At 32.7% G+C, this 26,066-nt stretch overlaps 2 protein-coding genes across 2 annotated transcripts; both read right to left on the bottom strand.

The window, feature by feature from the left end:
* Positions 1 to 2,312: 2,312 nt before the first annotated feature.
* LOC149379929 (monocopper oxidase-like protein SKS1) lies at positions 2,313 to 6,610 on the bottom strand. The gene is made up of 9 exons (XM_089603150.1): positions 6,258 to 6,610; positions 5,410 to 5,519; positions 5,039 to 5,309; positions 4,812 to 4,950; positions 4,354 to 4,720; positions 3,391 to 3,756; positions 3,219 to 3,297; positions 2,832 to 3,031; positions 2,313 to 2,721 (listed from the first exon to the last, which is right to left on the bottom strand). Exons 1-9 carry the CDS (start codon positions 6,414 to 6,416, stop codon positions 2,619 to 2,621), a joined length of 1,794 nt encoding a protein of 597 aa, XP_089459276.1. The 5' UTR covers positions 6,417 to 6,610; the 3' UTR covers positions 2,313 to 2,618.
* A 10,636-nt stretch (positions 6,611 to 17,246) lies between these two features.
* Positions 17,247 to 22,110, bottom strand: LOC149379928 (acid beta-fructofuranosidase 1, vacuolar-like). Its single transcript, XM_089603122.1, has 7 exons — positions 21,651 to 22,110; positions 21,368 to 21,376; positions 19,161 to 20,017; positions 18,510 to 18,671; positions 18,172 to 18,383; positions 17,997 to 18,084; positions 17,247 to 17,668 (listed from the first exon to the last, which is right to left on the bottom strand). The coding sequence occupies exons 1-7, from the start codon at positions 22,072 to 22,074 to the stop codon at positions 17,474 to 17,476; spliced, it is 1,947 nt and encodes a 648-aa protein (XP_089459248.1). The 5' UTR covers positions 22,075 to 22,110; the 3' UTR covers positions 17,247 to 17,473.
* Between the last annotated feature and the right edge of the window lie 3,956 nt (positions 22,111 to 26,066).

The following is a 26,066-nucleotide window of genomic DNA, read 5'->3' as shown; positions in this document are numbered from 1 at the left end:
TGACATTCAGTCTATCATTTGAGCGACAATGGCTCACAACTAATCTGTGTTAATTACACATCATGACGCTTTACTTTTTATTATCTTCGAAAGAAACCCACCTTTACGTGATCAGCTCCGCTAAACGTAGTATTGTTCCACAATCTCATACTTCTAGATGATGACCTTAATTTAACTTGATCTAGTGTTATAAAAGGAGCTTATTAGACAATATAGACTCAATAAAAAAAATAATAAAAAAAAAACCTTGGTTAATTAATCTGAATTCAAATTTGTTACTCTTAAGTCTGCGGAAGTGATCTGTACCGTAGCTAAACTAAAATCACTAAATAACATTTTTTTTTTGTATATATTTTATAGCCTCAGCTATATCAAGCAATCATTTCTCATTTGAGAAATTTGTAATGTTTTCTATAAATTTCCAGTCATACAAGACAAGTGTACGTTAGGATTAAAATTTCCCGTCTATGTTAGCTATTTTCAGAGCCTGAAATATTTTGTAGATTAAAAAATAATTAACCAACCATCTGTTCCTATGGGATCGTGAATTTTTTAAAAAAAAAATAAAGTTAAGAAAATAAAAAGTTAAGGGACAACGATGTAGATATATATGCAATACGTACAAAAATGATGATGTTTCACTGAAGCAAAAACAAAAACAAAAAAACGGCATGTTAAAAAAGTATTGACGCGTTGATCATGAGATCGATTTATTAAAAATGAATAAAGAAAATAAAGGGCTGGCTTGGCGTGACATGAGGCTCTAAACTCACATGGTTTTAATTTTTATAAGTTCATGCGCACTTCCCTCTTCAAACCTCATTTAGCATATTCAACTATTAAATGACCTTTTTAACTAAGCCGGACAATGCCATTAGCAGTATCTAAAGCCAATTCATTTTACAGTCGCCTACTAGCTTTTATGGTAATAAAAATTAGGCTATAAGATCATTAAGTTAATAGGTCAAGAAGAACTTTTTATGTGTAAGGCACGCAAATAAGTAGTATATAATTTAATAAAGGGTACTATATGTATATATGGTTAAGCAAACACATAGTAGATTTTTAAATAGACTTTGTTGTTGGTATGTGTTTATCGACGTAGTGTTTTATTGGTAATAGTTTTTGTTTTTATTATTTGAATATGTGTTATAAACTCAATTTAATTAATGGTTTGGGTTTAAATCTATAATAAACCTCTATTTTCTATAAAGTCCAGGGGGGCCTAAAGCCTCCTTTACTTTCACCGTCCCTTCGTGCATGGATGTACATATTATGTGCTTGCACGTTTGGGATTTAAATTGCGTGAAAACACATGAAAATAAAATCAATACTTATTTTCTATTCAAAAAAAAAAAAAAAAAAATCAATACTTATTTTTACAAACATCGGCGCTATATTGGCGCACATGGCCGACATGTAAGAACTAACATCTAGTTTTGAGGAGTGATTAGAAAAATAATTCATTTTCAAATTATTTGTCCAACAAATAGCTATCATGCGATAAATTTTAAATTAATAGCCATATAGCTTTTTAGTTTTTATACTATCATTTGTTGGCGACTCGGGAGAAGTTAACGGTTATAATTACGTGAATGATACTATATTATCCTAAGAAATAATGAATATGTTTAATTTGCATTAAAAAACTCCTAAAAGATCGATCTCAGTGAAATCGTCTTCGTAGCTTCTCTCTTTATAAAATCTCGATTTATTTTCTAATTCTTAATTATGCTATGCAATTGATTGCTTATTCGTTTACTTATTTCCGTAAAAATCAGATTTCCAATTATTTTGAATTCAACTGAAAAATCTTGCTACGATAATTCATTTTTTAGTCGATGTGGTTCGATGTCTTTTCTTATGAATCATTACCACTTGAAAGCAATATGTAAACTTGTTTAATGAAAAGAACAACACTCTTACCTTCTCATTAGTATCAACTTTTGGATTTAGTTTGGGGTGAATTTTTTCATTAATTTGACATTACCATATGCTTTCATAACTTTATCTTTCATACCAAATTTAATAAGTGTTACACTATTGTCAATTCAAATACGTCTAAAGTTGACCAACTAGTTTGATGGCCTTCATCAAATACTTGTAAAAATTACTTGAAATTACTTTGTAGGTTGGATGATCTGACAAAAGAAGATCGAACCGCCAACTCAACTCCCAAAAAGAGATGTTGGTAAGAGCTGGATAATTCATGTATGATAATAATTATTATCTTATTACGACTAAGACGCAATAATTTAAGATCTAATGTAGAAAGTTGGGAATCTGTTATGAAAAAAGAGTAAACAATCAAGGGAGTGAACATAAAAGACTAACATTAAACCGGGAAAAATATCACAAAAGAATGGACCTGAAAATTACAAGGAATGGGAGGTAAAAAAAAATTAGAGCTAAAAAGATGAGCACCTTTGAACAATTAACAATGAAGTAAATGTCACTAGAAGCAATAAAAAATGTAACCACCACATTTTCACTTCTTTCTTTTTGGCAAACCTAAACTAAAGACCCTGTATTTTGTAAAATCCAACAGCAACACCACACTGCTTGAAAAGATGCCACTGCATGGATTTGTGTAGCAAAAAAAAAAAAAAAAAAAAAAATCAGACGAGAACAAAAGCCAAAAACCAAACTAGAAGAAGGGTCGATAACATTCTCGAGCTCTCCAATGAAACTGACACTGCAGAAGAGTGGTGTTTCTGTTCCCTGAAAGCATCAACAACAACAAAAATTGAGTTAAGGGAAAAAAAAAACTTCATAAATGGAACAATATTATATTAAGGTTGAAACGAGAAGAGTATGTGTGAATGAATTACTTTTGGAGACTAGCTAGAGCGCCGCAGTATAGAACATTATCCGGGGCTGCGAACTCAGTTTCACCGTTTTCTTCCGGGTTTACGATTCTCATGTAAGTCTGTTGGCCAAGATACCATCTATCCAGATTCTCTGCTCGGATATTCCACACTCCAACGTTGTCCAGAGATATCAGAATCGCCGTCCAGGCACCGGGATAAACCTACAAGCCAAAAATATAAATAATAAATAATAGTTTCTCTTACAAACTTAACAAGTGTAACACGTTTGTAAACTTATTTATACTAAATTGCAAACGTTTTGAATTCCATGGAAAAAGCTAAAAAAAATCACAAGTTTAAGGATCATTTTTTCCAAAAATTAGTTTAGTCTAAAATAAACTCACAAACCTGCACTGTGCAGCGAGAAATGGCGTCCCAATTGTTGTATCTCCCTCTACTCTCTTCTGTCCAATTACCATAGTCCATTCTGCAAGCAAAACAGCCAAAATTTTGAACTCAATAATTACACTTGAAAAGAAAGCGGAAATCGAAGGCAAATCTCGGCGGGTGTTCTTCTTACCCGACCACGAAACCAGCGTAACCAGACACGTGGAAAGTCTGCATAACGGTGTCGTTGTTCTGAAACACGACCTCTATGAAGCCCTTGTACGTCGCGTTGATGATAGAAATGTCCTGCCGCGGCGCTCTGTTCAACGTCTTGGTCGGAAAGTCGAGCTTATAGACTCCTTTCAGGTTGTGCTTGTCGGCGAGCCTCATCGGTGTTTTGGGGTTGACGAAGGAAATCCCATTGAGGGTGTAGCGTCGGCTTCCGTTGATGGTCACCGACGGAACGCTCTGCAACACGTACGTGTCTGTTATGTTGATTGAACCGTAGTGAAACGAGCCTTGTGGATTGGGCCTAGCTCCACTGGCTGACCCGTTCTGCCTGAAACCCGTTATTATCCACACATGAGACACCGTCGGAACTACAAGATAATCGGGTATTAAAGAGGCATGTAACTCTCCCAAAAAGAACTTCTTCCTCGTCTCTATTCTCTAACATCAACGCGAAAAAAATATGAACACGCGGATTTACATGGAACATCCAAGACGAAAAGAAAAATCCTGAGGCAGTTCAAATACAAGTGGAGACAGTTCGAATCAAAAGGAAAAACGACAACGAGAAGGTGATAAAATCCCGAGGCGAAAATCCGAAATCTATACAGGTCCATACCTCATATTATATATTATTCCTGTCACCAAACAAAACATAACACTATCTCTTCATTTCCCACCCGATTTTCTGAGGAAAATGGAATCCTCTCTTAAGTGATGTATTCTCTCTCCTTTTTACCCTCCCATTTACCTTTCCCTTCTACAATCTCTCAATCCAAACACAAGGAAAACATGAGGAATGTCATTTTTAATTACCCTTCTGTTTTCCAAGTTCCAAAGACACCCTAAGATCCTACTACCCCTCTCTAACACCTTTCTTCACAACGCAAACTAAACCAAACTGAAGACAACTTATAAGAGACCAAACCTGATACTCAAGGCCTGATTCATCGACCGAGTCTTGTCAAAAACATCGTCGGGTGAAGCTGGAAGAGGACCACTGGCCGGTCCTTTGGAGTTAGAGTAGTGAAGGACCGCAACTCCGGTGACCCTTTGCCAAACAGACTCGTTGACGAACCGAGCGCTCGCGACCACGTAGTAATCAGTACTCGCGTTCTGATCCGTTGACAGAAGAAACGAATACGACTGTCCGACATGAATATCAAAGTCAGTGTAGTTCTGTTGCATCGTGTAGTGACCCTCCGCCTCGGCCAAAAGCAAGTTATGGCTCTGGACTCTGAAGTTCAAGCTCGTTGAAATACCCACGTTGTGGACACGGACCCGATAAGTTTTTCCTGCATCACAACGAACGAAACCCCGTTTAAAATGATTGACCCCGAATCATTAAAGAAAAAAATTATGGGTTTAAACAAAGCACCGAATTACCTGGTTCGACATTTATGGTCTCGTGGTCGATTCCATCGGCTACGAGAGTTGTATTGTAACGATACGGCCCTTTTCCATTTATGAGAACCCCGTCTGGCATCCCGAGATCTTTCCCACCATCCAAAGCTTTTCTTAATGCCTAACATACCCAGTTGTTGTACAAAGATTATAGCTCGAACAAGCTCAACATACAGACTATAGTCTAGATGTATGATATATTTACAAACCTTGTGGTCCTGTGTATACCAATCACCGATGAAAATCTCGATATCACCATCAGGCTGAGCGAACGGAATATCGATCACAGGTCGATTGTTGACGATGAAGGAGCCGAACCCTCCGGAAGCTCTCTGGAAATTGATTGACGGGTAATAGAAGAAGCTCCCAATCTGGTCCTTGACTTGAAATTCATAAGTCCAATTCCATTTCGGGGGGATTGGACAGTTGGTCCCGATAACGCCGTCTTGCCAAGAATCTCGTCGCATTTGGATACCAGACCTATCAAATAAAAAAAATAAAAAATAAAACCATTCCAATTCATTCAACACACTCGTAAAAACCCCCATATATCAGGAAATCGCTGAGCTATAACCCTCACCATGTAACCAAGAGATCTTCATCCAAGTCGTTGATCACATTGACAATGACATTGTAGTTTGTGGTGGCGTTGATGCGAGGACCTGGAAACTTGTCATTCACTGTTATGACCTGTGATTGAAGAGAACTTGTGAATTTATGTCGTACATGAATGTAATTAAATTTTCCTGCTCATATACTTATTGTGTTTTAATTTTATCTTGAGTTGAACTACTAGAAATAGATGAATTCCCGAACACTGAATTTTATTTTTAATTTATTTTTTGCTCAAAAAAAAGTTCAAAAAAAAAAAAAAAAAAAAGTGGACCAGAAAACCCCGCTTATTATTATTATTATTTTTTAAAAATAATACATAAATCACCAAATCACACAAAAAAGGAAAACATATATTCGGAGCTGCGAAGAAAATTACAGTGAATACACAATCACTCACTTAATTTCTTTCTCGAAATTGAAAAGGCGTTTGTAAACTTAATTGCTCTTAGACCGTAGTTGCACCCAAAAAAACTTCAAATGAGTAAATAAAACGATTTTCCAGAACAAAAAATCCGGAATTGGATTTCTAAAGCCGATCAAGATTCAAGGCAATAAAACGAGCGATAAATGTGTTTATACTTTATATCACAGAGCACAGAGAAAGAATGAAAGAAAAAAACGAACGCATAACATTTTGATTTCCAAAGCCGATCGAGGCATAAAAACGACCGATACATGTGTTTATTTTACAAAACTAGGAACCAGAAACCCAAACGATAAACAGCGCACCTAGAAAGAACGAAATATAAAACTAACAGTAAAACATTTTCGATACAGAGAAACACTGCATGAAAGTAAATACGAGAATCGAACCTGTTGAGAAACACCGAGAGGAGAGACTGTGTTGTAAGAGAAGCGAAAGTCGTAGGAGATTGTGGGATCCGCAGCGAGGCAGAGATTGTTCGAGAGCAGAGCAACGTTAACTAAGACGATTACCGAGAGACTGAGCAGAGAGGACTGAGAAACAGCCATCGCACTTCGAGATTTTCGTTAAAAACTGTTGTGTAACGCTCTGTTTCTTCTTCGTTCTTCTTTACATTTATCAAAAGAAGAGAAAATATTTCAGAGAGAGATAGAGTTTTCTTGGGTTTGTAACGTGAAGAGCTTAACAGAGAAGAAAGAGAAGCGAAGAGAATGTGTATTAAACGTTTATTTATTTTTTCCTCTCAAGTGAAGCCTCTGCGTTTTATGAACCCTTTTACACTAAACGCGTTTGGTCACCGTTTGACTGGCTCAGCCGGTTTGAGTTATCTTTTTTTTTTTTTTTAATGTTGAGTTATCATTTCTTAATATTTATATGGCTTGGATATATTTACTTATAAGAAGAAGAAAAAAATTCTAGAGCTCTTTTAAATGGATCGATTGATTGATTTATCAAAGTTATAGTTGGTTTGTTGTTAACGAATTGTTACTTTTGTGTAGCGCCCATTGCAATGTGCTAAAGAGATTCATGTCCAATTTACAATTTTGTGATTTTCTTTGATAGGGTAAATCATTTAAGTTTCTTTAAGTTTTTCCTTGAAAAAAAAAAATCAAGTACATGCCTCTTTTTTGAAGGGTAAGAAAATAACGTATTATTTATTTTTCTTGATTTCTTTCAATGCTTAATTCTTAAATAGGAATGGTATACTAGTTTTTCGAACTTGGTAAAGACAAAATTATAATAAAGAATCCATTATTATTATTATTATCATTATTATTATGCTCCTAATCAATCCCTTATTATTATTATTATTATTATTATATGATCCAATTTTTCATATTCTACCACGTTGACAGCATAGTAGATATATGAAAAAGACACAAAACACCAAATGAGAAAAACACAAAAATTCCTTTCATTTTTTGTTTTCAAGCTGAAAACCGGCCTTTTTAATGAAAATATACATATTAAAATAAATAAATCAATTTCTCGAAGGTCAATGTTTGGTTAACCGGATATAGCCGGTCACGTGACGAGGAAGAGGAACTCTGAAAGCCAGAATCAGCAGAGTGGCCCACAAAGAAATAGCACAAATTTCGGCGCATAGAGCTCTAGGAGAGAGTGAGAGAGAGAGAGAGAGAGAGAGAGAGAGAGAGAGCGAGAGACTTCTAATTTTATGGGATTTTTCTAACGTTCAAATTTTCCTCAAAAGTGACTTCCCACATGCTAAGCTTTACCCAAAAATAATTTATATTATTTTCCATATTATTAAGGCGCAAATAATATATTAAATAAACCGTCATCAGCTACACTTTATTTTAATGAATTTACCTTTGGTTCTTAATAGAAATTTGCTGTTTATGCCAAGTTGGCATGATTCAATTGCATAATTGGCTCTTCCTTGACATTAAGCGGTTTTGTACGTACTCTTGGTCCATTTTGAATTAAACAAAACGTACTTTTGGTGACAATTTTTTTTTCAAATGTTCCAGTTTTCTGTAGAAGTATTATTATTTTAAAGGGAATTTATGAAGAAAGGTATAGCAGCGTAAATTAACGAGGAATGAAAGGAAATCAATAATATAAAAAAGAATTCTCTAATATAGCTACGTGTTAGTTTCTTACGGGCGAGACGTTAAGCAAATTTAATTGTGGATAATGCATCATATATTTTGAAGTAGTGAACTATCGTCCTTTTTATTATGATTTACGAACAATAACTCACGTAGTGTAGAGTTGTAGACCGATTAATGAACATCTTCATTGATTTTTTAAAATTCTTTTATTTTATTTAAATAAAAACATCTTGACGTCCATATATATACCTTAACATTGTATAAACCACAACACCTAATGATCCGATTGTTATATAAGATTTAAAGTTAGCATATATCGTCGGACATCCTTGTTATACATTGTGTTCTATAAAAAGAATGACAAAAAAAAACTCCTCGCAGTAATATATTAATAAAAATAAAAAAATATTTAGATTATCGGTTTTTTTTTTTTTTTTTAATATGCACGACAAAACATTTGTTATCGATTGAGTTTCAAGAGACGTTGTCCGACTATAATCAACTAAAAAAACTATGATTCATATCTAAAGTTTAGATATAGAGAATGAAATTAAAGACCACTATGATCAAATACTCGATGATACAAAGTCATATTAATTTATGGATTATTGAAGCTTAAGAACTAGAGAAAATTGAGCTATAAAAAATCCTCTATTTGAGATGCTCGATCGATATTGAAGTGTATGACGGAGATGGGCACATAGTGGCGAAAATGAAGATGGGGCTGTGAGTTTCGAACGACGATCGCGAATAGTCAAAAAGTTTCATGTGATAACAAACTTATAAAAATCGACGAAAACACAGAGAAGAAGAAAAAGAAACACTTCCCCTTAGGACAAGAGGCTCTCTATGATGGTTTAGACTACAGAGTCTCGTGCCACAAAAAAAAAAAAACAAAAAAACGTCGGCACTAAAATTTGTAAACTCTAATATTTTTTTGAGAGAAGAAGGAGACGGCCGCTATGGTTTTTTTGGAGGACATAAGTCATGCAAAAATAGATAAATATTCATTTATAATTGTATCTCTTGTTTCTTAGTAAAATTTTAATGTGTTGTAACGGTTTTGTAATTGTTTAAAAACTTTAAAGTAAAAGATTAGTAGCTCGCTAAATGGCGGCAAAAACACTAACTGTTTACGGGTTTTAACACTTAAGTACCCATTTTTTAAAAGTTATGGGAAAAATACCCAAGGTCAAGCATGTATTCCTCCTTAGTACCCGAGCCATTAAATTGGATGAAATGACACGTCTCATTATCTCAAAATTAAAATAATAATAATAATAATAATAATAATAAATAAAAATATCATTTTAATTATGTTTAAATTAAAAAAAAAAAAAAATTGCCCTCTCTTTATTTATGGTGGGACTTTATCATACATATTACAATAAAACTAAAGCAACAACTATTAACGTCTAATATACACGTCTAATATAATAAACATTTAAGACTACGAAGAATTAATGACAGTTAAACGGAAGTAATGACAAAATAAGATTTTTTTTGCTTTTATTTTTTGCATGAGACTAGACTGATATATTTACGGGTTGTATATTTAAGTGCATATTATGTTAAAAAAAAAAAATCTTATTTTGTCATTACTTGCATTTCACTGTCATTACTTCTTCAAAGTCTTAAATGTTTATTATATTAGACGTTAATAGTTGTTGTTGTAGCTTTTTTTAATTTAAACATAATTTTTTTTTTTTAGATGGTGACACGTGACACATGTCATTTTATTCAATTTAACGGCTCAGATACTAATGGAGGAACAAATTCTTGACCTTGGGTATTTTTCCCGTAACTTTTAAAGAATTGGTACTTAAGTGTTACAACCCGTAAATATTGAGTTTTTTAACCGTCATTTCCTCTCTTTTTCTTTTACAATTATTATTGGTTATGATCCACTTTTCATTTAAAAATAATAAAGAAAATAACTTATTTTGGCATATAAACCATTTAGATAATGGGAAATTTAGCAATGAATTGAGTTATGTTTTTAATATTTAAATCATTACAGTGTAATTTTAATTTTTGAAAATCATAAAACTATATAAATGGCTTCTTGAATATAGGGGGTTATTCTATTTATTAATCTCTTAAATGTATTATATGTGTTGATAATACGCACACATACACCCTTATTTTGGGAAATATCATAAATCTCAAATCCACTAGAATCAGCAAAAACCTTTCTATATTCTTGTATACGCAAATAAGCAAGCAAACAAATAAGAAATTTTAACCTAATAACTTATGCCAAACACGAACGTCTTCCAAAAATGTAAAGTAATCTTAAAAAAGAAGGAAGTGTTTCTCTAATGTCTTTTCTTAAGTCCACCTCTGATTTTCCTACGCACTGATTTCAGTTTTCTAATTAAAATAAACTCACGTAAAGACTCTTAAATCTTAAACAATACGCAACCTTATAGAGTTATATAAATCTATATATATATATATATATATATATATATATATATATATATATCATTTATGATCATGATCTTCCCTCTCATTGTTGTTAATTTTGTTGGGATTGTTATCTGTTACATATATCAACAACTGTCACACGCATAAATTGTCAAACATAATAACATATACTTTCTCTCTTTTACTTGTAGGGTTAAAATTCTTTTTTTTTTTATCTTAATTTTTTTTTTCTTCTAAAACATAGGGTTTCTTCTTAACTAACCTAAGCAAGATAATGAATAAAGCATATATGCACGTCACACCTAATTCATTCACTGTCTTTTTAAGCTATTAACAATTATTCAACTGCATGCATTTAATTAATTACCACTCGCATTGATTTTATATTTATCTCAATGAATTTATTTTACATACCCATTTATGTTTTTATTTTAATTTTTTTAATAAAAATATTTGGGACTATTTGAGTAATAATTGGACTAAGGTTTTCTGGCAACATGTGCAACGTCTTTACTCTTTGCACAAAAGCCCTTATTATTTTTATCTAATAAATATTAAATACACAATTAAACCTTGCATTACAACACGATCCAGTCAAACGAACAATAATTAATCACGTGGGTGAGATACAGAGAATCAATATTGTGTTGAGCATATTCTTAATTGTTAATTCACTAAAACGTTTGCGAATAACAAAAACCTAGAGGTGTTTAATCATAATTAATTAATTTGTAGAATAACTTAAAATTTTTTTAAGGTAACTTCACTGGGTGATTGAACACATGACCACTACCTTAAGGTGATGTAACATTACCAACAAACATATATTAAGTACCACTAGAATAACCTAATTCTCAACGCCAATAATTACAACCTGTTTTTAAGTTGTCACAATGATGAAGATACATATAATGTTCACCAATAATGGCGAGGCACTTGTAGAATGTGTCATCTTCTATGGTTTCAATTTCAGTTGGCGAATTATTCACTGAGGCTATGTGGACTTGTTGCATAAAATTTATATTTTTTTTCTAGCTATTTAATCAAATTAATGATCATGGGAAGCTTGATTAGTGAAATAATGGTGTTGTTAGTTAGTGTGAACATGAGGTTTTGTCACATCTGGAAATGGGCGTGGTCGTATTTTATTTCCTTGTAATTCACACTGGATTTATGTTATTGTAAAAAAAAAATAGGTTATTCTATGGAAGGAGACTGCGGTGTGGTGGGTCTTGTGTCGCCACGTGATGATTTTGAATAGTTGGTAACATTTTGCTCTAATATTTGATTTTCGCGAAATAAATATCCGTTAAAAAGTTAAGAAAAAGATCTACCCAATTATGTAAATGAGCCATCCTATATCGTCAATTCAAAATTTCAAAATAAGACAGAAGAAGACACATGTTTCTTATTTCGTTCTAAACTATACAAAAAAAAAATCTTCGAATCAGGAACTATTTCATTGCCTTCAAAACACTTGTAGCTCATAAAACCCTATAAAATAAGATATAAAAAAACTACAAAAAAAAAGATATAAAAAATACTTAAGGACTCGGCTTCAATTCAAGCTTAAAAGCATATGATAATTGTGTATGAAATGCACATATCATATATGTGGATGGTTTATCCAACTCTAATAAAAAAGCCGGTGCAATAAAAAGAAAAAAAATGAAGATCAAAGGATGCCTCCTCTTACGAGAAGATTTTTTTTTTTTTTGAGAGAAGTCAAAGGGTTATAATAATAATATTATTGTTATAATTTTTAGAATTGAATATATAAACTTTTACTGTCTTAGATGCTTATTTTTATCAAAGTGAAAAAATTGGTTTTTTTTTTTAACATATTTGTTATCAAAATTATCGCAAAATAATAAATTTTGTGATAAGTTTGTCCTAAGAAACGGAATGTTATGACAAATTTGTGAAGTTTTATTCTGAATTAGAGTATACTAAAAAGAACAATTTTTTATTGATTTCACATCCGAGATAATAATATTTATGTCGTAGAAGGTGAACCAAATAATTCGCCTATCAAATTTTCTGGACCGAGTCGCTGATTAGAGCCCCCAATTCCAGGGTTAAGTGCTCGGTACCATTAATTTATAAAGTGAGGACAGTCTTCTTCAAAAAAATAATTAGGAAAGATGACGAAACTATCAATTTAATAAAATTTTGGAGTCACTAATTTGTGGCTGCAAATAGAAAAATGACAGACATAGACAATAAAACTCCCAAGAGTTAAGAACGACACACAATAGTACAAGAGACAAAGATGCTTAGTTTATGAAAAAACAGACACGAGAATATATTAAGAAATATAGTTGTCCCGGCTGCAAATACCAAATGATCAGAATAAAAAACAAAAACACACTTGCTTAAAAAATAAAATTGCAATCATAAAAAGCTTAACCTAAAGAATTCGGTCCGCAATTTAAGTAGTGATTGGTAGAGAACTCAATTAATAAAAGCTAAAGAGATGTGGAGACTGGAAAAGTGATCAAAAGGTTTTGTTTATATAGAATATAAATGATATTTGAGTTTTCAACGTTTAAACGGTCTGATTTTGTGATTAAAAAATTAGAGAGTTGATTTAAGTCTTGCGTAGTGGGAGTGTGGGACATTACATGAATTCCGGTTCTAAACCACGTCATTTTAGTTCATTATATGTCCGCAATTTTTTATACTTTAAAAACTACAGTTATCAATTATGGTTTTTGAAGTTAGAAAAAGGGAAATATGAATGGATTAGTGAATAGAAACATGTCCGAAAATATAAAAGTGCCTTAACGTCACATTACTAAGGCATAAATTACATTTAAATTATAATTTAATTTTCCCAATATTCAAGGAGTTTTTTTTTTTTTTCTTTTTCTTTTGTTGAAGTAAGGGTCTTTTACTTTGTTTGAAGTTTGAACCTAAGTTTTTTTCTTCAAAATATAGGAATGACACTCATAGTCCTTCAAGTATGAGGGCTTGTGAATAGAGCCCGTTGATCTTCTCGTAGACTGTTGATGGCTAATGTCAGGTTGAGCATCTTGGGGTCGGTACACGGCTAGTGGAAGGTCGATGTAGATGTTGTAGAAGGCTTTGGTTTTGGATAGTCTAGACTCTCTTCATGATCAGAGACGGCATTAGGAATAAGTGTCTAAGAAGAGATCAAAAATAATGTCAGAGTGATGAATATCCATAGAAGGAAAAAAAAAATCATGAAAAACTACATCTTTTGAAATAAAAACTTTCTTAGTATCTAGATCAACTAATTTATATCATTTTACTCCAGGTGGATAACCAATAAAAGCACATTTCAGAGCCTTGGTTGGAATTTGGTTCTGCGAGACTTCAAAGTAGAAGCAAAACATAAACAACCAAACGTTCGCATAAACTCATAATCAACCTATTTATCATAAAGAGCTTCAAAAGGAGATTTGTTGGCTAACATGGGAGCAGGTGTTCTGATTATAAGATAGACAACAGTTAAAATACAATCAAACCAGAATTCAATGGGAATATGGGATTGAAAATACAAGGCTCTTGCAAACATTAAGCAAATGTTGATGCTTTCTTTCCACAATAGAATTTTGATGTGGAGTTTCTACACAAGAATATTAATGTAGAATGTCATGCTTTGATAAATAATCAGCAAAGATTAATTCTTTAGCATTATCTGAACGAAATTGCTTAATAGTACAAGAGAACCGGTTAGTAACATAAGCACGGAATTTTGGAATAAGGTAATGGACATCTGATTTATTTTTCATTAAAAAAATCCCACAAAACCTACTACAATCATCGACAAGATTAAGAAAGAAACGATATCCACTGCGTGAGGGTACAGAATAGGGTCCCCAAACAACATAGTGTATCAAATCAAAATTCTGATTAGACATAGAATTCGAAGAGATAAAAGGTAACTTGTGGTGTTCGGCCAGAGGACAAACACAACGAGGCTTATATGTGTCTTGCGTCAATCATTGATGTATCACTCTTGTTTTCAAGAGTGCTAATCATTTGAAGGAGAGATGTTATGAGACGCTGGTGCCAGATATGTGATTTAAAAGATTTATGAAGCCAATAGAAGATGGTGACAGCACATAGATCGATGCCTTCACGTCGATTACCCTTTTCAATCGTCTTCAAAGTCTTGTTGTCTTGTATTGAAAAAGAATCATTCGAGAACGAGACTTTGATATCGAACTCTTGAGTAAGTGCACTGACTGAGATAAGATTAAATTAAAATCCAGGTGCATATAAAAAAATCTAACATCAACAAGCCAATACTAATCCTAATCTCCATAAAAAAAACAAAAAAAATAAAAAATAAAAAAACTGGCATACTAGTATAGTTTGGTAAAGTGACAGAAGAATTGTGCAAAGATTTAGGGAAATAATAAAGATTTTTGTTAGCAAAAATATGTTTTGATGCTCCTGAGTCTAAAAGCCAAGAATCTTTTTGCGCAATTAGATGTCACATTCGAATTAACCAAACCAAAAGAACTTGTAGTGTAGGTGATCATGCTGACATTAGTGGAGGTATTTGGAGCAGTGTTGGTAAGTTGATTTCTAAGCATGTCAAGAAGTGGTGGATTTGATTCGGTGTAAAAAGAGATGCAACGCTGACTCCTTCGCCATTGTCATTAGCTTTCTTGACACGCGATTTGTTCTAGCTTGGTGGATAACCGTAGATTTTGTAGCATTTATCCACGGTATTTTCAATCATCTTACAGTCAATGTAAACAGGACGATTCTTGTCTTTCTTGTTGACAATATTCTTTTGATCATCACGCACCGCCAAAGCTAGAGTGTTGCTTTGATCTGCATTGCCAAAAAGATCCACACCTAAAGAGTGATGTTTCTCTTCTTAAGAAACTAGAGTTAGACTTTGTTTATCGTAGGAAATGGATCCACCAGAAGAACTGGGCCACCGGCATGAGTGCATGACTCGCTCAATCCCATCAAGAATTGCAAAACATATTATGACTGAATGAAATAATTGAGCTCTTTCTTTTTCCCGCAAGATCACTTACAATTGCATTACAGTCTAAAATTGCTCAGCTCCTCATAGAGAGACTTCAATTTTGTGAAGTAAACTCCAGTTGATTTATGGTCTGGAGTGAGATTGACGAATTCTCTCCGCAATTGGAAGATGCACGGTCATTGCTTTGTTGGAAATGTTCCTCAAGATCGTACCAAATCTCCTTCGCGTATTCAGCAAAATAAGATGCTCGATGGAATTTCTTTGGTAGCGGAGTTGAGGAGCCAAAAAAATCACGATGTTGTTGCTACACTTCCAAAGATTCTGTTGAGGCAGATCAACTGTGGGCGATTTGGCGATAGTTCCATCAATGAACTCTATCTTGTTCTTCACATAGAGAGCAATCTTCATCGATCGCGACCAAAGACATGTAATTGTCTCCATTGAGTAGTTGAGAGACCAACGTTGCACCTGGAGTATCGGAATTGCCGAGATAGTAAGGATCTATTTGATCTTCAAAGTTGGAACGTCTTCGTGTGCCTTCATTGGATTGAGAGATCGAACTCTCCATCGATGGATCTCCGGATTCCGCCATGAGAGGATGGAAAAGGAATCAGAAAGTTCAATCGAGAACGCAATGAAGAAAATCTTAGAATTGGAGATTGAGAATTTAGCAACTATGCTCTGGTACCATATTGCAATTCTAAGTTTGAATTGAAGAAGGCGAAGTTCTGGGAAAACCTCTCAATCATAATGAATGAGAGCCAAATTTAAATATTGTAATTAATGAACTCCGTACTATATGTCAACTTATATAGCTGAAATGAACGACATTAAAAAGGAAACTAAAAGAATTAATCAGCGCTAACAAACATGGAAACTAAAAAGAATTAATCAGCGGTAATGCTCTAAGAGTGTATGCTCCTCTTCCACAACAATTGGAGAAGAATAACATAATATATAACAAAGAGAATGTAGGTATTTCCTAGGCAATTTTTTTGTTTGCCAACAATTGGGGGAAGAATAACACAATATATAACAGAGATAATGTAGGCATTTCCTAGGCAATTTTTTTTTTTGCCTTTTTTCTCCACAGGTTTTGCACTTGCAGCTTGGACTAGTTCGTTTCTTTATTATTATTATTATTATTATTATTATTATTATTATTATTATTATTATTATTATTATTATTATTATTATTATTATTATGTGTGTTTTGTCTTGCCCTTAATGTTGAATATATGCCGTTATATTTCAATACCCATTTATGTAGGAATTTTGAGTTTTAGGTCAAGACTCAAGACTAGCATTTGAAGTTATTGATATTAAAAAAAATTAGTATTGGAATTTATTTTATTTTTTCAATTAGTCAAAGGATATTACTGTGTCCTATTATTAGGATTTTTTTTAATCTAGGGTATTAATTATATAAACTTAATTCCTAAAATATTGGTCCAAATATTTTACTTGTAAGAGTATTAACCATTCGATGTGCATTCTCAATATTACCCTCATACTTCAATTTAAGTTTTGAAATCATGCATGCGAGGTTCATTCCTCAACTTGAAATAATATTGGTCACCTTATTTGTTTTATAGGCTCATTTTTTTTCAGATATGTGTATTAGATGACGTGTTTATGTTAAGGGAATTATTCCAAAATTATGACCATTTAGAAAGTTTTTTTCACCAAAATTCAATAATTGTCTAAAATTATGATCATTGACAAAATATATTAATAAATAACTGTGTTTATTGACAAACAAGTCAATAAAATCTGTATTTATCAACAAACTTGGTCATTGAATTGGAATAATAAGCAATTTAAAACTTCTAGAAGGTCATAGTTTTGGAACAATCCCTATATTATTTTCTTATAGATCTGGTCATCATCCAAAAATGACAAGAAGGCCTAATCCAATACATCAAAACTAGCCCAATAAGACTTAAAGACCAACATTCTCTTACAACAATTTTGACGGCCCAAAGCCAAACCAATGAACTTAAATAACAATAAATAGTATAACCTGACATTTTTTTGGTCACAGCTCACGTTATTGCCAAAATATGAATAAAAATGAATTGAAAAAGAAAATAATCAATAGTCACTCAAGTTTCACCACAAATGTTTAGTCCAAAGGGTAAGGGTGAAGAAAAGCTGGCTTTAGTTGCCAGATTTTGATGTTGGCCTTAACACTTACTCCTGTGGCATTGTTGAACAAAAATACTTTGGCTGCGCCGTTAATTGCTTGCGTTGGATAAATCCTCGACGTTATAGCGACCCGTCCTCCTTGGGCAAAGCTCTCCACCATCGAATGATCGACCTGATTCGAAAAATCAACATTCTAGTTAGACAATATATACTTAGTACTTTGATTAAGCTAATTTAGCCATTTTTTTGTATAAATGTTAATTACTCTTTCCGTCCGTGTATGTAAATATGAACACATTAACCCTGATTTCAAAAATTATCCCAAAAAAATCATATATTTTATTTTCGTTAACTAAATTTTTTACCAGTTTAAATTTCCTAATGAAAAGAGATTTTTATTATTATTATTATTATTGGAAGCGCACGAAATAATGTTGACACATTTTTAGTTGCTAAGAAATAAATACAGACTAAAATAAAAGAGGATATTATTTGCGTACCAACACTCGCGTTGAGAGTTTTTCACCATCGAGCACGGGAACTCGGCTTCCGTAAACTTGTTTATTGACATCATTAGCCTTAGATGACCTACATTGATGTAAATATCTTAGATAAAAATCGAATTGAATTCCATAAAATAAAATAAAAGTCTTAGGTAAACAAGCTAATTATTACCTTGATTGGTCGGCACAGAAATAAGTTTCGGCAGAATCGGAAGGTCTAAAATAAATGGGAGTAAATTCAGTAAGGTTATCGTCCGCGAGAACTAGAATACCGAACGGTCCAAATTCGTTTCTATGCATAGAACCATCTCCGCAGCCAGAAATACCGTTGCCATTCTTTCCCAGTCCCGACGAGTTCATCTCAAATTCCGCAACAATGTCCAACTGCCAACCAATAATAAAATTGCATTGAAATGTTAAAAGGTAATAAATCAAATCCTCCCATCAACTTTTAATTCCAAATATTAAACATTATTCCCATACGTAATTAAAGGTTAATTAGAGCAAAACCTGTGAGCCTGATCCAATGTCTAGTGGCACCACAGACCCAGGATTTAGCAGAATTTCATCTTCTTCTGAACTTTTCACTCTCAAACTCTCTATCTCTTCGATTGGCCATTGAAGTAAGTTAGTCCCGGTCTTGCTGTCATACAATACTGTCCTTGGAATGGTCTGCATAAACCAACATTTAATAGTAATTATCATTTTTTATTTAAATATGTTGTGTGACTCTTATTTATTTTGTCTCTATGTCTTCTTTCATTATAAGGCAATTCACCACTTCTTGAGGTATATAGCATATACATATAAAACAATTAATCGAAACTAATTGATTAGAAAATAGTAAAATAAATGTAGCAAGATGTAAAGATTTTAAGTTTTTTTTATTAAGATAGCCCAAGCCATGTATATATATAGAATATTGACATTGTAGATAAAAAATTGACCTATATATATATATATATATATATATATATATATATATATATATTATCCATGGGTGGATAAAGTGTTTACCTCGTCTATAAATTTATATATTGGAGTAAAATATATTTATACTCGTACTTACAAATTAAAATCTAAGTTTTGGTTATTTTCTAATTTTAGATTTAACTAGAATAATCAGAATCAACTATAATAATTATTATTAAAAAAAAATACCTGAAGAGAAGACCACCCTTTTTCCAAATCATCAGCCTCAGTGTCAGTCTCATTAACCCAACCCCACAAGATTCTTCTCTTCTTATTTTGGTCATAAAACGTCTTGGAAGCATAATACCTTCCATAATCATACCTTAACCCAATTCCCACATCTTCATTCGGGTTATCCGGTACCCACGTGTCATTCTCCACGAAATACGTCCCAATCGCATAGTGGTCCACTTTCGTGTCGTCCAAGCTAGCCTTCAACACGTGCTTCACGCCCGGCCCGTTGACCGAAGTCTCCAAACCGTTGGATCCGTCAATAGAAACCGGGTAAAAGTCAACGCATTCCCACATGCCCGTGCCCGGAACCGCGTGCAAGTAATGACCCGACAATTCGTACGAAACAAAGTCTTTTGTGTAGTAAATTAAGGAAACCCCGGTTTTGTTGACCTTTGACCCTAGTGTGACCCGCCATTTCCCATCCGGCCCAATCCACCCGGTTGTTGGGTCGCGAAAGTCCTTAAGCCCAATACCGGGTGGAGGGACGAGTATCGGATTACCTGGGTATTTGACCCACTCGAGAAGGAGTGGGTCGTTTGGGTCTGCGGGGTAAGCGAGGTTTTGGACCTGAACGGATTCATTGGTGGACCCAGTGTAGAGCATCACGATCTTGCCATCTGGCAAGATCGTGGCAGACCCGGTCCACACACCGTTGATGTCGTACCAATGATCGGGGACCATCGCGATCGGGAGATAAAGCCAATGGATCATATCGGTCGAGACAGCGTGGCCCCACGTAATATTGCCCCACACGGCCGAGTCCGGGTTGTATTGGTAAAATAAGTGGTACCACCCCTTGTGAAATAAAGGACCTGTATTTTTTTTTTTTTCAAATGTTGTTAATTTTTTGTTTGTTTGTAATTTTGTCTAAATATCCATAATTTTGTGTGATAGAGAATTGTCTAAATTTAGCATTGGTAATTTGTTTTTGTAATACTGTTAATTGCATGTAATTTTGTGTTAAGATGTAATTTAAAATAATAGTAAATCTTTGGCATAAGGACATTGACAAATGTGTTCTAATTTATTAGGCGTAGATTTCATTTTAAGGCTTCAAAATGCACTACAAAAAAAAATTCGTATCAAAGCATGGCCTCCAGAAAGTTGTGAATTGTCTTTTTTTTTTTAAATGTATATTATTATTGATTCACATTGAAAAGTAAACAATCATATGAAAGAAGTGTTCTGATTCTGAATAATCCACCTAATTCCACAACTTTTGGTTGGTGATGAATCGTAGAACAGCACGTGGATAGTTGTTTCTAGAGAAATCACGTTATCATTTTATATATGATCTTCCTCATGCCTATTGGCCATGATTGTGGGTCCCTTTGAGTTAAGGCCACATCTGAATTGGACTAGTTGCCCTACTGAATTAAATATTAATTGACTATTCAACTAGATCTCTTTAAGATTAGTTTGTTTTCCCACAATGTACTTTTACCGACTAAAATCTACGAAATTTATTCTTCTCCACTTTTTTTCAATATATTTTCTTTTCTATAGAATAAATCATTAATACTTTCAAAGCAAATTTTATTTTTGCCGAAATATATTATTTTTTAGTGATTATATAAGAAACCACTAATCAGAAAAGTTCAAATACTTTTTTAGTTTTTTACTAGTGCTAGTTAGTTTAAACTTCAAAGACTTTACGCAAATGAGATAGAAATAAAAACAAGAATAAAAATAATATCAGTATTTGCTCTGTTATTCATCAAAAGTTCAAAACACACATGACAACATCACTTATTTTATATAATTCTATTTATAAATTATTTTCACTACGCAAATATTCACTGTAGATCGTGGTCAGAATGTATGTTCCAAACTATTTCAATATCATCCAGTCTGATGACGTTTTCGATTATATAAATTTTATTGTCGCCTTCATTTACATAATTGGGTTAAAAAAATATATTTTAAATAAAATCGAGTCAAGACATTTAGGTAATTAAGGGAGAAAAATAATCAAAATGAGACTGCAGGTGATAAAGACGCAGTGTAAATTTTGTTAAGCTAATAAGAATGTCATTGATACTAATAATGATAAGCAAACAGAAGAAAAAGGTTAAAAATATTTCTATACGCAATCATAGCTTAATGATAAGAGAACAAAATAAAAATCACTTATGGAGAAAGTACTCAGTTAAAGAACTTACCATTAGGATCTGAAGTAGAGTCGACAATAAATCGTCATCATAATAACCCAATGCCCACCAGAAGATTAACATTGACAGACAATTAAAAAAAAATTATTAGAAAACACCAATATGGATATGGTGGACGTAATAATATGAGCAAGTACTGTACTTTGTTTTTCTTTATTTCATTGAACAAAAAATGAGTATAATTAAGTGAAAGTAAATCTTTTTAAAAAGACGGTACTAATAATTTATATATATTAGTTTTGAGTCGTAAATTAAGAAGCGTAGTTGTACCGACCATTCATCCAATTCTTCTGAGGCTGAAAATGGAAAGCCGTTCTCTGCCAAGAGAACATGGCGTTTGTCCAGTTGAATCTCAACCGTTCATCGGAGAGCAACGAAGGGTACGATTTCGCCGACACACCTTGTGCCACTCCTCTCGGCTCAGCCGAAAACGACGCGCGTTTCGCGTCATGATGGTCTTCAAACGACGACGTTGTCAGTGTCGTTTGTGTGACTTGGTTGAAGCTTATTAGTGCGACCAAGGAGATGAGGAAAACGACGGAGGCGATAATCACTGCGGAAACGCTCAGCCGTCTCCGGCGGAGAGAGGTCGGAGCTCCGGCGAGATTGGGGTGGTCCGGCAAGGGAGAGTAGTGGTGGCTTGGGGCTTCTTCTATGTCATGCTGTGTTGTTTTGTGGGGAAGATTATTGTCTTCCATAATTTTTTTTTTTTTTTTTTGGGCTATGTATTGGAAATGAAAAATTGATGCTGATATATATATGAGAGATATGAAGTGAGAAAGCTATTTAACTTTATAATTGACTTTTGAGAGAGATTTTATTTATTATTTTTTTTTTGTGTGTACCGTTTTGTTTATATATTTATGTTGTTGTGACTTGAGATTTACCTCTAAATAATTATTTAGCTAACATAATAATAAGGTTTGGAAAATTGACTAGTGGATATTCAGGATTCAGCCAATATTGGGAAGAAAAAAGGAAAAGATTACAAAATGGTTTCTTTTTAACTTGGTTTAGATCTAGCTAGATAAGAGAAATATGCAAATAGTGAAGAGGTACGTGATGTGCATGATGATTGATGAAGCTGGAGGACAGATAAAATAAACTAATTGAGTTAGCAGTTTAAATTTGATTTATAAATTAATACAGCAAAATCGTGGAAGATCAAAAATATAGTTTTTTTTTTCTCTCTTGATTCAGATCTTGTATAAAACTTACTTACAAGCATGTCTACTAGAGCAACCATATGACTCGGATATGAGTATGATTAAGAGCTAAGCTAATTTAAATTATCTAGAAGGTATATATATATACATATATATATATATATATATATATATATATATATATAACGCACGATTATGTAGAGGGATACATTAATAGTTTGTCCATTTCCAATTATAGCTCATCAATAGATCTAATAAAAAAAAAACTTGATAACAAAAAAAGTATTTAATAATCAAAAGATGGAAACCATGTCACTCTTTTAATTTATATATTATAAGGTGAAGAAGAAAGATCATATGAAGACCCTGGTTTAAACTTTAAAGTGGTGTGTTACATAATATTCGATGTAGAGACGCAAGTCACGCAATGTATGAAAAATAAACTAAGAAAATTATTGAAGCCGGGTCGACGTGGATGACGTGGCAAATTGACCATCATACAGGTTTTAGATATAAGTTCGTGATATACCCATACAGAAAATAACGTGATATTTTTTATTTTTATTTTTGATAAATTATTAGGTTTCGTTTTGCTGGATAGATATGAAAACATGTTACCTTGATAGCAACTTCAATATTATCATTTTTTTTTCTAGTTCTTATCATATTTGCTTCAATGCCGTGCGATTGAGATATTAAATAAAAAATCAGTTAGACAGGAATTTATTTCGTAGGAAAGAAAAAATGTTTTTTTTTTTTTTTTTTTTTTTTTTTTCAATAGCTATATACTGTAGAAACAGGTCAAGCGGAATTTTTTAAAAATAGCCAAAGTTGATGTTCAAACTTTTGCTCGTTTCTTTTCTAAATTTTGGTTTAATGTTTTCAAGAATAATATCATTAAGTTTTTTTATTTTTGTTTATAGAGAATAGTAGCCAACTAAGCTACTTGAAACATGTGAATTTCATTTTAGCCAACAAATTTTTTTTTTTAAAATAGCTAGTAGGCTGACGTGGCAAGTATTTTATATCTTTATTACTCTTATTTTTATTAATTAATCAAATAAAATTTTCGAAATTAAAAAATATCCAATTTATTATTCAAATCCCACTAATTAATAGGATATCACTTTCTCTAACATATATCTCTCTTTTTTCGAATTTCTCTACTTTTCTCTTTCCAAAATCGATTTTTCTCTCTCGCTTCTGTACATCAGCGAAGTCGAAATTTCGCAAAGCAGTAGAGACGTTTTTAGTGAAAACAAGCGAACAGAAACGACCACGTGACTTTGTCACAATTCTTCGATGATTTTTGCCAAATTTCGCCATTTCGGGCATCAAAACAATGTTTTTATCCGATCTAAGTTTGGAAAATTTGGGCTTTTGATTTCTTTGTTTGTTTTTTTTTTCTCATGGTCCATGGAGTGCTTGCTATAGGACTCACAACTAAATATCGGGGCTAGGGTTAGTGTTCGAAGATCGGTGCGAAGATCAGTGACAACAATTTTGAATTTTTCTTTTAAATCGCATTTATTTAATAATGGGTAATAACTGTTAATACAGTTCACTATGTGGACTCTCTCCCTCTCACTCATTTCCTTTCCTCTTTGAATCGACAATAAGATTCTGTTAATAAACGTTAATATGCCTTATTTTTGTATTGTTTCAAATTTTTAGTTTTCGAATCATCATTAAATTTTAGCTAATTAACGTTAATATGCCTTCTTTTTGTGTAGTTTCGGATTTTTCTCAATCGTCAGTTAATTTGTGTTAATTATCGTTAATATGCAATGATTTTTGAATGATTTCAGATTTTTGGCTGCTGAATCGCCATTTAATTTATCTAAAGTATCGTTAATAATTAATTGCGATTTTAAGTATCAAGTTACTTTATTTTCAGGAAAAAAAATGATTTTTTTCCCTTTTTTTTTTCTCGAATCGTCGGCTGAGTTTTGAAATTTTTTTTATTTTTTTTTATAAAATATTTAATTATCTTTATTAGGTACTAACTGATTCCTTAATTTGTGGAATCGTAGTCACTTTCTTTTTTATTTCTGAAAATAAACACGTAAATGACATTTAGGTACAAGATTAATATGTGTTGGCTATTTTTTTTAAGACTTTCAAAATATTGGCTATATTGAAATCACAACGTTTCAAAGTGACTAATTGGCTAGAGTGTCCAGTTTTTATATCATTAATAAGCAGTTTTTGCTTTGGCTGACCGTTAGTCAAAATTCTTTGTTACGTTTTGAATTGGTAAAAATCAAATTTAGCTCTTATTTTCTCTACTCAAACAAATCTAGAAGAAGAAAAAACAACGGATTTCCATTATTTGTCTCACATTTTTCGGGTTCCAAACGATCTATTTTTTGTGAAAATAGAGTGAATATGTTTTTGTTTTTCTTTTTCTTTTTCTCTTCAGAAAAAAAAAAAAAAAAAAAGAAAAAAAGAAGAGTACATTAACAGTTGGTTAAAACGAGCATACTCATATTTTACGCTTTCTCTTCTAATGACCACCGAAGTTCTATCCTTTCTTAATTTCAAGCGGACTAAGGATGTGATCTTAAAACATTTACATTAAGGCTATCGTTATGAAGTAGTAAGACTAGTATGTAAAGAATATAAAATTTTGGGATCTAATACTGCTAGCTGTTAATGATTTATCGAGTATATTATTAAGATTATCATTGCCAACTTGATATGTCCTTCATTCCTTGATTTAGTATTAAAACACTTCAGAAATTCGACAAATATCCTTCAAAAAATAAAAAAATTACCATAATCCCACTTATCATATTGGAGATCTGTCAATTCTTAATTACTTATTTTGTTTGGAACATTGCTACATGCTACTAAATCGTGATTCTTGTCGTTACCATTTTGATTATGTCGTTTGTCACAACATGGCCCAGGTGAACTAATTAATATATCGATACTAGATAGTGATATACATGTGAATAGCGTGACGTGAGAGAGCATATATCTTCTTGGAAAATACGCAGTTAAATCAACATTACTATACAGCCTAATAATAAAAATGCCAAGGTTTTCAATTTTTAAAATGAGACCAAATATCCAAAAAGCAAAAAATATTGCACACATGCTAGTCATGTTCATGTGGAGATGTGTGCAGTTTCATCAGTCCAAAATCAGGCATTCGATGATCTTCAACGGTCGTTCAAAAGCGGTCTCACTCCCATGACTCTCAGCTCATCTACCAAACTAATTAATCCTGCGTGTGTATAAAATTATAAAACCACCAAACGTTCCGATTTCTATGCCTGGATTTGGATTGAATCTTATAAAGGAATCAATTATATATATGTATATATATATATATATATATATATAACGGACTGTGGCACTTCTCTTAACAATTGAATAAAAGAGCCGGGTCGTCCATAGCCATAGGTCACTTGGTCCTCTTTTAGAAGTTTTGAGCTGGTCCATTTTTTTTTTTCGGGAAAGGGCTAGTCCGGATCCGACCCGACTAGGCATAAGGTGTAAGCCCCGAGCCTGGCCTG

This window comes from Urtica dioica, chromosome 12 (genome assembly GCF_054948205.1).
Source record: "Urtica dioica subsp. dioica isolate 48M chromosome 12, U.dioica_male_clone48M_v1_H2, whole genome shotgun sequence".
NCBI classification, from domain to species: Eukaryota; Viridiplantae; Streptophyta; class Magnoliopsida; order Rosales; family Urticaceae; genus Urtica; species Urtica dioica.
The sequence above is the reverse complement of the archived record's forward strand: the minus strand, read 5'-3'. Positions and strand labels throughout refer to the sequence as shown.